This window comes from Strongylocentrotus purpuratus, unplaced genomic scaffold (genome assembly GCF_000002235.5).
Source record: "Strongylocentrotus purpuratus isolate Spur 01 unplaced genomic scaffold, Spur_5.0 spur5_scaffold_8, whole genome shotgun sequence".
Taxonomy (NCBI): Eukaryota; Metazoa; Echinodermata; class Echinoidea; order Camarodonta; family Strongylocentrotidae; genus Strongylocentrotus; species Strongylocentrotus purpuratus.
This window is the reverse complement of record NW_022145614.1, coordinates 16,423,733-16,436,917: the sequence shown is the minus strand read 5'-3', so window position 1 is coordinate 16,436,917 and position 13,185 is coordinate 16,423,733. Positions and strand designations below refer to the sequence as shown.

General features: G+C 38.6%; 1 protein-coding gene across 1 annotated transcript in view; it reads right to left on the bottom strand.

The window, feature by feature from the left end:
- Positions 1-247: 247 nt before the first annotated feature.
- Positions 248-13,185, bottom strand: part of LOC115920302 (NXPE family member 3-like) — a 33,094-nt gene continuing 20,156 nt past the window's right edge. The window contains exons 2-6 of the mRNA XM_030975844.1: positions 8,548-8,854; positions 6,976-7,117; positions 5,531-5,794; positions 2,688-2,740; positions 248-1,464 (exon numbers count right to left, since the gene is read on the bottom strand). Coding sequence (XP_030831704.1) covers positions 644-1,464; positions 2,688-2,740; positions 5,531-5,794; positions 6,976-7,117; positions 8,548-8,854 — 1,587 coding nt within the window. The 3' untranslated portion in view covers positions 248-643. The remainder of the gene's footprint in view (positions 1,465-2,687; positions 2,741-5,530; positions 5,795-6,975; positions 7,118-8,547; positions 8,855-13,185) is intronic.

Genomic DNA, 13,185 nt, shown 5'->3' with positions numbered 1-13,185 from the left:
GCAAGGATAACATGAAGTTGAAGTTGAAGTTTATTTATTCCACATTTTACATTAAAAAAACTGTTTAAATTCTTCTTTCTTTCTTTTTTTAATATACAGGCGTATACGAGTAGATTTCACACAAGAAAAAAAAAGGATTTCAAAGCAAGTATAATGAACGGAAAATAAGTACGAAATTTCGAAATATATAGAATATATAAATATTCTGATTTAGACTTAATTTTGATCAAAGATATAAGACCATATAAATTTGCAGCAAGTATGTGGAATATTGAACACAATAGGAAGACATTTATACATATTGAATTTTGATAGTCCTTGGGAAAACCAAACATTCTTTCAAATTCCGAGAAAATAACTTCATTTTTTAAGTTTTGAAGATAGATTGCTTGAACCAACAAAAGTAGCTTATATATATATAGCATCATGACACAGGCTGATTGAGGTATTACGATGACATGAAACAAAAGAGAGAGAAAAGGAGGGACTAAGGCAGAGGAAAAGAAAAAGGGATTTGCACATTGAAAGCATTGGTCAAGCGCCTTAAAGATAGAAGCATAGGCCTTAACAATCACGTTGAGACGATTTTCAATTTTTTTTTCCTTCACATCACCCTCTAATGGGAGATGAGAACTGTTTATCTCTATACCGTTGTTTTTTTCTTGTCCCTGCTCTGTAGCAACGGACACAAGTAAGACAACAATACAGAAACTTCCTGATTAATGACGTCTTCGGGCATATGCAATGCAATAGGCCATGGACTTCCTAGGTTCATATCCCATATATCAACGAACATTAAGCCAAGACCTTTAAAAACATCCCTGACAAGAGATCTCATCTCATTGAAGACGACGTCTCGCGCAGGGAACCCCGATGACTTGTCTAAGGGATGTGGACTTTTATAAACAAATATTAGATCTGGACATCGCTGCTTGGCAACCAAAATGGCTGCCCTGATGCCCTTCAACCGGTCTGTGTACGCCTCCCACTGCCAGATAGAGAAGTGTGCCCATGGACTGAACACGACAACATTCCTACAAGTATGACGTGGCAACTCGAGGATAACATCAGCCTCAAACTTGACCGTCGAGAGATTGACAAAGATAGGCTGGGAATGGGTCGTAAGAGGATGGAAGATAAAAGTAAGGTTAAGATTTGCTGCCTTGTCACGTCTCTGCAGCAGGAAACTCATCTTATGATCCTCCGGTTGTCCTAACCCTAGGGCCTCGGTGATGGCGGCAAACCATTGCCTTGTGGTCGAATCACCGGTGAAGTAGATGTTGGTATCGTGAAGACATTGATGTACATTGGCCTTGTTCAAAGGGACACGAGGACCACAAGTTAATGAGAACCAAGTCTTGTTCCACCAGTATCCTTCTGTCAAAGGCGTGTCCATTCCTGGTTCACAGTGCGGTAGATAAGACGAGCCATCGGATAGAAGGTGTTGTCTCTTTGAGTCATCCGCTTTGTTTAAATAAAAACGTCGAGATTGGAGAAAACATTAAATAATACAAAATGTATATGAGTGCCATAAACAGACCCGTAGCCACGGGGGGGGGGGGGGGGGGGGGTGGGTCGAACTTGTTTAGACCCCTCCCCAGGACGTCGATCAATTACATGTGCCCCCCAAAAACATCAAACTCTGGCTACGGCCATGGCCATAAATGTTTGTAATATTTCCCCTAAAATGACATTTTGTCCTAATTCGAACTCAGTTGCATGGTTCCCTTTGATAAGTTCGGTAATATGAGACCTAGGACATAAATGATATTACCTTTTTCATTTCTAACTGCCTTATTGCCAAAATAATTAATGGAATATTTCTGGTGAAGTCCTAAAGGCAGGGTAAAATGTTGCAAAAACCAGTAGCGTATCTTGGGATTATTTACTCAGGGCAAAGTTAGTTACATAATATTACGAGCAATTTTTTTATGCATTCTACCCATATGAAAATTTGCTAGTATCCGCAGCAATCAAACGGTAGAGTTTTGAATTGTTAACAATGATAAGAAAATTTTATTCCCTTATTCCTTGTTATAGGGCGCAAAATCTGATGAAATATGCGGGGAAATATCGTCAACGAATATATAATTTTCCCGACAATGAAGATTTCTTTCAGATCTTTCTTCAGATGTTGAACCCTTTCAAAACACCTTCCATGTTTCATATATTTTGGCACAAAAATAAGAATAAAACCTGACGCAACATTGCGAGGGAGCATAGTGAACGATGATTTTAGCGTTTAAAAAACTCAACAACTATTTATATTCCTTCTTTGTAATTATTTACTAATACATGTACATTATTTTATACAAATATATTAATTTTAGATTACATATTAAACTAGTCAAAGGTATTGCAAAATGAATATCAAAAGAAGAAAAATCATTGAAACAGTAACTAATACTAAAATAGTTTCTTTTCTCTTGTACTTGCAATTCATTATTCGTTGTATCTTGCTATTCTTTGCTATTTATTCATGAAAAGACACATGGATTGGAAAAGAAGACCTTCGGGTTGTAGCAATTTATGTAATATTTTTCTTTTCCCGGTATCCATGAGACTCTTTTCCAACCTTACTGCTGCTCTGTGTTTATTGTTCTGTCGGTTTTGTCTTTGCCTAATGAATACTACAAATATAATAGTGATAATGATGATAATAATAATAATAATGAAAGAAATCTCACCAGTAACAAAAATATCACTTGGAACATTTGTGATGGCTGTATAATAATATGGTCTGTAACGAAACAGCAGTTGAAAAAAAAAATTACTCAGATACTAATTTCACATCCATTGTTCCATCAAATAAAACGGATCCTTAAGCGATTCATAAACTTTTATATGTCACTCTGATCAGTAAAAGGATTCTATTTTCAGTGCTCCGTTTACTCGGATACCCGCTTGAATTGTACCCAGACCTAACTGTAATACATTATACTTTTACACAAGCACTTACAGAAAATTCCATGCCTGCCAGGGAAGCAATTACAGTCTAACACTTAGAACGTTAACCAAACGTTCAGAACATCTATCAAATCGGGTAGAAAAGCATTTATTTAAAATATGTTGGGGAGACGTAATACATAGTCATCTTTTAAAGTTATAACCTAGCTGCTCGTATAATATACAAATATACCAAGCTGTGAGAAAGAATTGTGGACATTATTGATCTGAGGAGGAAGGCTGGCATAGTACTATATTTTCCGAGGGGCAAAGCCCCGAGGAAAAATAGTAACTTTTGCCAGACCCTCCGAAGATATTCTTACGAACTAAATGCTTAAAGATAAAGACCGGTTATGGTCATGCGATTGCATTGTGAAAGAAACGTTGTGGAATCGATCGGAAAAGGTTGATCATCTAGCATATAAGTATTGGTGTGTAGTTCAAGGTTCTGGAATCATCAAAATGATAAGAAATTTGGCCCAGTCTTGGTAAAGTTACAAGCACTGTACACATAAATATATGTATGGGACTACGCACACGTGCGCGACACGTGCGTTTATCTCTCACATACCAATAGATCAACTAATTTACCAACTTAGTAGGCGGTTTCCCGGCAAAATTGTTATCATCATGTAGTCATACAATATTCTTTCACATGATTGGTAATAAGAGCTTCCATTTCATTTTTTTAAAATTAGGGCGTTTCCAATACTGGTCTTTACCTTTAATATAATTATTTTATATCCCTTTTGTACGATCCGAACCGATTAGCTACCAGCTGATCTGGATCGAGCGCTATACAGCGCGGTCTAAAGTACCGGTGACTTGCGGCGATACCGCAGGCGGCAGTGTTAAGAGCAGTCCGTATGATGGTGTGACCAGGGATATGAGAGTTAAAACACCTCCCTGGTGTGACCATAGTTTGTGCGTGACCTAAGTTTGCCATCTCTAAAAATCGGTAAGCTTTCGCAAATCTGATATCACCAATAGAAAGCAAAATTTAAACGTACTCAGTGACGGAATTTTCCTCGGAATTGGGTATGACATTATAAGCATATTGACAAAAGAGGCAAATTTTGCAGTCATTTGCATCCGTTCCGAAAAATTATTGACTTACCAAATACCAACAAGGGTTTGGAAATAATTGGAAATCTTCATTTTGAGAGCAGATATCCTCTGAATTGTAGGTATGACGTGGTGCCAACTGATTGTATGATCTCTTACCTTGCAAATGATGAAATACCTTATTTTTTATGGATCGCCTTAAAGAAAATCAGCTGTAAATGCTTGTAAGGACTCGCTCAACTGTTCGCCTGTGCGTTCGAATTTGACACAAAGCGCACGCTCCATCCAGTTTAAACACGTTTAACCGTTCACACACCAAATGTCAATCTCTCTAGATACAAACTTCGTATCTGCAGCCTGCTTTGAGGCAGCCTTTCACACACAGCTAAAATTCATCGTATCTACAGCTGATTAGTTTAAAGCTGTTTAACTGAACAGTTTTAAACAGCTTTTAAAAAAATTCCTGTGTGAACGTCGTTTATATGATGTTCGCGATTCATACGCCCCTCAGCCTTTTGACACACAAGTAAAATCCTTTAAAGCTGATTAGTTTAAAGCGCTTTAAACTAATCAGCTTTACATACGACATCATTCACACACAGAAATTTCGGTGCGATCGTTAGTCGTTAAGTTATTAACTACTGCTCTTAAAATGCGCAGTAGTGCCATTGCGCATTGAAGCCTGCTTTGAGGGGCGCGTATGAATTGCGACTTCGTATCTATCCGAACATCGTATAAACAAAGCAGGCTGCAGATACGAAGTTTGTATCTAGAGAGCTTGACATTTGGTGTGTGAACGGTTAAACGTGTTTCAACTAGATGGAGCTTGCGCTTTGTTTGATATGACATGACCTTCAATGCGCAATGTCACTACTGCGCATTTTAAGAGCAGTAGTTAATCACGAAACGATTAACGATCGCATCGAAATTTCTGTGTGTGAATCGTATGTACAGCTGATTAGTTTAAAGCCCTTTAAACTGATCATGTTTATAGAATTTTAGCTGTGTGTGAAAAAGCTGTCAGACAGCATGCGCAGTTCTGCCCAGGAATAATAAGTGAAAACTATTCGGAGCGCGGCTCTGGCAAAGATTTCTTTTTCATAGTGAAATTATAATTTATCACGTGACCACCAATTGACCAATTATGTGTTTAGAAAACTCGTGAATATTCATAGAGGGATATAAACAGTGATAATTATCATAATAACATTCTTATCGAGATTACTTTGCATTTTTTCTCCAAACTTTAAAATAATGGTACAGCGCATTCTCTTCCTGTTCTCTATTCTGTTCCCATTTGTTTGGGGATGGGGTGGGTAGGATTGGACTCGTACAGTGTCAACGATGAGGTAGAGCTCAATACGTAGTATGATCCATAGAATCAGCAACAACTTCCATGATTATGAAGGCAATTATTATGATGGTAATTCAAATTTCTAAACATATCTGAACAAAAGAAGTTTACTATGCACCCACCCCTGAATATTATTATTATGGCTAGATATCAATATCAGCATACCTCTCAAGATATTTCTTGCGGTCTGATGGTAAACGTGTCTTGAAGTCTTGTTCGTAGAGAGCTCGATTTCCATTAAGGCTCACTAGTGAATCGCATGGAAGGGTCTTCGGTGGATTGCATACTATGATGGCGTACTGCAGAGCTTTAGGCTTGGCTACACACTTCTCACTCCAAACGGCGTCGAGGCTGAGGGAACACGGTGATCGTTCTTCGTGCTCTCCAAATTTGAAAAGTCCTGACCAGCTGGGAGCTCTCATGCTATGGCTGTTATACAATTATTAAATGTATCATACAGTGCGTCCCAAATAAAACGAAACCGAGAATTATCGATGTTTTATCATAACTTAATTACAATTATAATTGATAAATTACACATATTTGGAAAGCTTAGATCCTCTTGTTTCATTTGATGCAACTTATTAGGATGCATATTTCACGCATGAGTGATTAAAATCAATTTGAAAAGTCGTTTGACGGGCGGTGTCTGAGCTTCAAAGAGAAAATAACATTTCTAGAAAGTTGGGTTTCTGCCCTTTCCTATGACACCTCAATCAGGAAAAATGAGCAAGGAATGACAAAGTTCTGTTTGTTTAAAGTAGCCCTTACATTTTCATAATTTTAGCAAACAAATTCGTTTTAACTGGCTGCCTGCCGTAGCAAAAAGCAGAATTGACAAAAGTCTTAACTCCGTTTCGTTGACAATCAGCCATGTATGAAGTCTTTCGTCTACGGCTGATTGTCAACGAAACGGAGTTAAGTCTTTTGTTAACGTCGTTTGTTGATACGGAAGGCAGCCAGTGAAAACGAATTCGTTTAATCAAATTATGGAAATGCAAGCACTACTTTAAACAAACAGAACTTTGTTATTCCTAGCTCATTTTTTCTGATTGAGGTGTCATGAAGGGCAGAAACTCAACTTTCTCGAAATGTGATTTTCTGTTAGAAATTCAGATATCGTCCGAAAAATGACTTTTTGTTTTCCTCTCTTCGAATTGATTTTAATCACTCATGCGTGAAATATACATTATTATGAGTTGCCTCAAATGAAAGAAGAGGATCTAAGCGTTCCAAATATGTGTAATTTATCAAATATAATTGTGATTAAGCCGATCGCCTGTCTGATCAACAAAATATTTATGATTTCGAAATTTCAAAAACCGTTTACTTAACGGTTTTTAAAAATAATACTACAATCTATGGGGGAAAATGAGTATGGTAAAATTCGGTAACTCAAAGATTTTTACTTTTTTGAGGCACTTCATGATAAATTTTTAGGGCTTCAATATTACACCATATCGCAGACACTAATAACACGTAGGGCTATGCATCTCATATTTTTAGAACTGGAAACATTGTTAAACGATGCCTTTAAGCAATATTTTAGATCGATAGGGCATAACTACACTTATTGTTTGACGTGATGTTCCCTTTAGGGAAGGACTTACAGGTATTCAGTTCTGATCCACTTGGCTAATTCAGCGGGATGTACAAGTGTGATACGTAGTCTAATCATCCCCCTCCACCCAGCAACAAAGAGTAAGGTGTATAGACCATTCTCATGGTCAACTATTCGCCCAACAGTAGATGCTGGAAACAAAAGAGAAAGATTAGTTAAGATGACGAAAGACAAACAAAAATAGCCGTACGTCAGGAAAGGAGTGAATGTCAAACGTTCAGAGATGTACATGTAGTATAAATATGGTGTAGCTTGGAAGACCTGCCGATCTGAGTAAATTGCGGGCTGGATATCGGGCCGGATATATTACGGACCGAACTATGGGAAAATCCAAGTCAACTCGGGGAACCGAGACAGGCAGGGTAAAAGGTGTAGAGTTTGTCAAGGTAGCTGAAACTATTGAAATCAGATCAGCACACCCCAAGAAATAACTTACGTTATTCTGAAAGATTCATTGTATTCTTGCATATTCATCCACACGATTCCTCGGCAACGTTTATGTGAGAGAAGTATAAAGCAAAATATTCATCATTATCAACTTCAGGTGGCGCTGTAAAGCGCTGCTGTGGTCTTCACGAGAGCACGCCATGCAACTCTTTCATCTGCCATTATTTTGTGTTGCACCTTTCATTCCTTGTCCAGACACTTTCTTGATATCATCAGTCCAAGATATTGGTGTACGACCTGTACCCCGTTTTCCTTCGACTGCTCCTTGCAGTATTTGCGTCTCAACACCTCCAGATCTCCTAACAATGTGCCCAAAATAATTTAGTTTTCTTTCCATGATTCCCCTTCCGATGGTCAAGTCTGTTCCAATCTTTTCCAGGATCCACACATTTGTTTATGATTTAGGGACATGCTACAATCGCCTACGTCACATTATTTTGGGCGTTTTATTTGTTTTATTTGGAAGAGAAAATGAATGATGAAAAATCTGTTTTTGTTTTTGTTTTTACGACTTAATAAAGTATCCATTTAATCTAAGCTAATCTTTTCCGAGTCCTGAGGTCTTAAGCTTTCCATTGATATATAGTTACAATTTCTTTATAGAAAGGCTACTTTAATATAGATAGGACAATTTATCACAATTCCTCAAGCCACTATTTTACAAAAGGTCAGCCTACAAGGGAAGATTTGAGAAAGAAACGACACTTCAGTGTAGTTTATGGCCTGATTCACTTTGAAAACATTGCATTCTCGTAAACGTAAACAAAATTGAGAGTTTTCTCATTCTGGTCATTCTCATTTGTACCAGTAAACGGTTAGCAATGTCTTTCCAAAAGAATTCCTCTAAAAATGCCATCTTTTTTCAAATATTGCTGGATCAAATTTAGTTGAAACACAAACTAAACACGCTTGTGTGTCCCATATGTTATCTGTGTCTGGAGCGTTTCCTTTATGTGCTTTCTAAACCTCATACTATATCATTTCCCTTTCTATTAAATAATAAGCCTTTAAGAATAACTGAAATTTCTTTTAAAATGACATATTCTGATCATGCAGTATTTTTTTTTTTTAAAGGTAAAAATAAATGCTAGCTACTGATCACATGCTAATGTACCGTTTTTATTTGGATCCTCCATGATGGCAAACCAGTAGTCTCCACCGAGTATCTTTAGCCGTCCCATGGCATCTCGAGCCTCTAAACTAAACTTCAGTATGTCCCCTACCACAACTGTCAGTCCCGTTGCATCTTCAGTCGTAGGTGACCATGGAATTGTCTCGGATCCACGAACAATTGATAAGAGAGAAACGGTCGTACGATTTGGATGCGTTGGTCCACAGCTTGATACCAGGTGCATTGGAGCTATGCTACGACGTGGTCTCTCATGTTTAGAGAACGTGATCAAGTTAGTTCGTGAGATCTCCTACGGAAGAACAAAATGATTGAATAATAGATCATATATCTATATCTATGGACTGACTGAGTGCATGCCGACTGATCCTCGGTGGTTGCCGACTATTGTTTGGTTAAGAAAAATTGATCTACGAATCATGTACAATAAGTTACCCATCCAACTCCAAACGCCCGCCGAACATCAACAACCAGGACGTTTTTTTCTTTTCTTCAAGTTTAAACATGATATTGTTGCTTATACTGCTTGACACAAATTCAATTTGTTTGATACTTTTGCATCGAAAGAAAAGAGGAAAAAGAAAGGGAAAAGAAGAAGAAAGGGAACTTTTATACCTGTTTATTTATAATATACACAGTTTTTTGTGTCTAATATTCAATGCGATATACAATTTACAAGAGACCAATGTCCTGACAGCCCATGAAACCAACTCGTTTGTCTTGCGAGCTTTCTAAAAACTTTATTGAGGGTTTCATGAAGAGCAGTACAGTGGAACCTCATTATAAAGAGCTCTGATATAGCAAGGTATCTGTTATGACAAGCTTATTTACATTGTCCCTAGGACCTCGTTATAAAGAGGTTCCACTGTACTAACATTGTTGGTCTCATTATGTTGAGTGTTCTTTGCGCCGTTATAGTCCTCAGGCATTTCCCCGTTTCAAATGTCTATCTAACCTGATTTTTATCTTTTAAAGATACTTTGTCCCTTTTGCAGCCATCATCTAATTCTGTAGAACTTTGTAGGAATTACGAATATTTCATGTATGTCCTATCTGTGAAATTTAAATATGAGTAGTGTCCTAGTATTCAAATTATGCAAGGAAACCCGTTTAACTTCTAGACTTCACTTTCAGACACTATTGAGTCTGACATCTTTTTTTCATTGGAAATACATGTAACATAAAATGAGCTTTAACAGCTGTAGTTGATTCGACAACTAATGGTCTATATTCTCCCACTAAAAGCCATTTTCAAGCCCATTTTTTTCGAGGGAAGTTCTAGATTAGGCCAAAAAAAAGTTGTTTGGTTGTCCTCGATTGCTTTTCTGGAGTAGGGGCGGGCGGGCGGATTTTTTTCTCTTTTTTTTTCTCCCCCATTTAAAAAAAAAAAAAAATTCCATACAAAAAATAAATAATTGTGATTGTCAAGCATTTAAACAAACAAAGTCTATAAAACACTTTAATATGGTAAAATACTAGTTTCATGTACAATGAATATCAAGACCAACACAGAAAGTATTTTGGGCTTTGAAATACAGCACCTTTTAAATCTCCATCGTACCAACGCTTCATTAATTATCATTGGCGATTTCAATGACCTAGAAACCGATGAGATTGAAAGACATACCTCGTTGTCTCAGATAGTCAAGGAGCCTACTCGTGAAACGGCTATCCTGGACAAGATTCTGACTGACCTTAATGAGGACTTCTGTAATCCTCAGATTTCGACGCCAATTGCTTCTGGCGATCACAATGTTGTTACCGTCCTGCCTTGTCTCGATCCTGCCGCCTCCCAGGAAATCTACCAGAACATCCTATCGCCCCTTTCGTGACTCCTCTGTCAGGGCTTTCGGGCAATGGGTACAGCAGATGGACTGGTCTATTATCGGGGACTTTGATGCTAATGACATGGCTTCAGAGTTCAATGACCTAATCAACACCAAGTTCAGACAATATTTTGAACTTGTTACTGTCAAACGAAGGTTAGATGATGAGCCATGGATGAATGATGAGATTCGCAGAGCAATCAATCGCCGCGATTCTTCCTTTCGACATGGGCATCCAGACTTTAAACGGTTGAGGAACCATGTACAGAGATTGATCGATAACGCGAAGGACTCATTCTACCAGCGCAAAGTTGAACATCTTAAGAAATTGGAGCCTGGGAAGTGGCATCAGCAAATCCGTCATCTTGCTGGCATCCGTAAGAAGCAGCTTAATCTTTCATCTGACGGCAGATCAGATATTGACATTGCTAATGAGCTAAACACGCACTTCGCTGCCATCTGCTCTTCATTGCCACCACTCGACAGGGGTGCTCTGTCGGCTTTTCTACCAGCGCCCTCACCCCCTCCTGTGATCGACCGTCGGAGGGTTTATAAGCGCCTCTGTGGAATCAGCACTGCCAAGGCCTGTCATCCCAATGATCCCCCTTCGCGACTGTTGAAGGAGTTCGCTTATGAACTTTATGAACCTTTAACCACTCTCTTCAATCTTTGCCTCAGTCAGGGTTGCTTCCCTGACATATGGAAACATGCATCTATCAGTGCTATTCCCAAAACTAATCCTGTCACCAGCTATGATCAGCTCCGGCCAATCTCCATAACACCCACGTTAGCGCGTATCTTTGAAGGTTTCCTCGCTGACTGGATCATGAGCAGCATCCGCCCGTTTGTTGACCACCGCCAGTTTGGTAATCTTCGTGGATCGTCAGTTACGCACTACTTGGTCAGCCTGCTCGACACCATCCACAGAGGGCTTGACAAGGGTGGCACTCTCGCTAACCTCTGCGTCGTGGATTTTTCTAAGGCTTTTGATCATGTCAACCACACCATTGTTATGAACAAGTTGATCGACTTAGGTGTTGATCACTCTATCATCCCTACTATCTGCAGCTTCCTTTCCAAAAGAGCGCAAACCGTCCGCTACCATGGGAAATCCTCTCAACAACAAGCCATCACATGTGGGGTACCCCCAAGGTACTCGCCTCGGACCAGTCCTGTTTCTGGTCCTTATCAACGATGCAGCTCTTGAAAGTGATAACCGATGGAAATATGTGGATGACTTGACAATCGTGGAGGTCTTGAAGAAAACGCATCCATCTGAATTGCAGTCGCATCTAGACTCGTTGATCCAATGGTGCAAAGACAACGACATTGTCCCGAATGCTGCTAAGTGTAAAGCTATGCAGATTTTATTTCTTCGCCAGCCCCCGCCACCCATCGTTCTTGACATCAACTCTACCACACTGGAAGCTGTCTCATCCCTTAAGCTCCTAGGGGTCTTTCTTCAGGATGATCTCAAATGGGATGGGCAGGTCAGCCGTTTGATCTCCAACGCTTCCAGAAGAATTTATCTCTTGACTAAGCTTCGGAGGAATGGTGTTACCACCAAGGATCTTGCTACTATCTACATGTTGTACATTAGGCCAGTGCTAGAATTTGCAGCACCTGTTTGGACATCAGGGATCACAAACAACCACTCTGTAAGCATCGAGCGAGTTCAGAGGAGATCTCTCAGGATTATTACCTACCCTGACTCTAGAACTTATGATGAACTGCAATCTCATCTTGGTGTCTCCTCTCTTAAAGAGACGCACATCCCTTTCTCTAAGATTTGCAGAATCACTTCTCCAGTCTAAGGTTCATCGACATCTCCTGCCTGAGAGCAGAGTCAATGACTGTAGCCGCATTCTGCGAAATGCACTTGATTTGTCCTTGCCTAAGATGAGAACTACGAGGTACCGAACTTCCCCCATCCCATCTTTCACTCGATCCTTAAATAATAATAAATAGATGCTTAGGTAATTATCAGTATGTTGTATGTCATGTATTTCAGCAATAATATAATTATGTGCAATATTAATTGTCATGATGATTGACACAGCAGGTTCTTCCATTCATTCATATTTTGATGTTGCATGTACTTTTATCCGTCCTCTCACCCTCTCATCCCTTTTCTCTATCTGAACTTGCCACTTTTCAAATTTCCTTTTCTTCTTCAGTTCTGGTCTTTCCTCTCTATTTCTATTTCACTCCCACCCCCTCTCTCTCAGTTCTATGTCTGTCTCTCTGTCTCTCTCTCTCTGCCTCTTCCTCTTACTCCCTTCATCTCTTCTTCCTCCTCTCTGTTTCTCTCTCTCACTTTCTGTCTCTCCCTCCTCTTCTCCACCTCATTCTCTTCTGATGATGTTTTACAGTACAACATTCTTTAATTATCTGCTATTCTTACTGTAACCAATAATACCTAAGGAATTCCATTGTTCTCATGTGCAATATGTTTATACATTATACTGTACTCATATCACGCTTGTGATTATCACACTGCCAAGACTCCAATTGTAATACTTTTTAATACTTTTTAATACTCAATACTCAATACTTAATTACAATTTTTCCAATGTTACAGTTAATTGAATTCACGTATCTGTATACATTTTATTTGTTTATATGTCAACATTTATTCATTTTTGCTAGCAATATTTCATATCTTGTATTTTTAAAAAAATCTTTTTTTGTTGTTTTGTTTTCTTATTACTACTTTAGTGTTTGATTTAAAAATGTATTCATTGTTATATATTTGTCCTCATTTGCTATGTTATCTTTATGTTTTTGAATGCTTTTT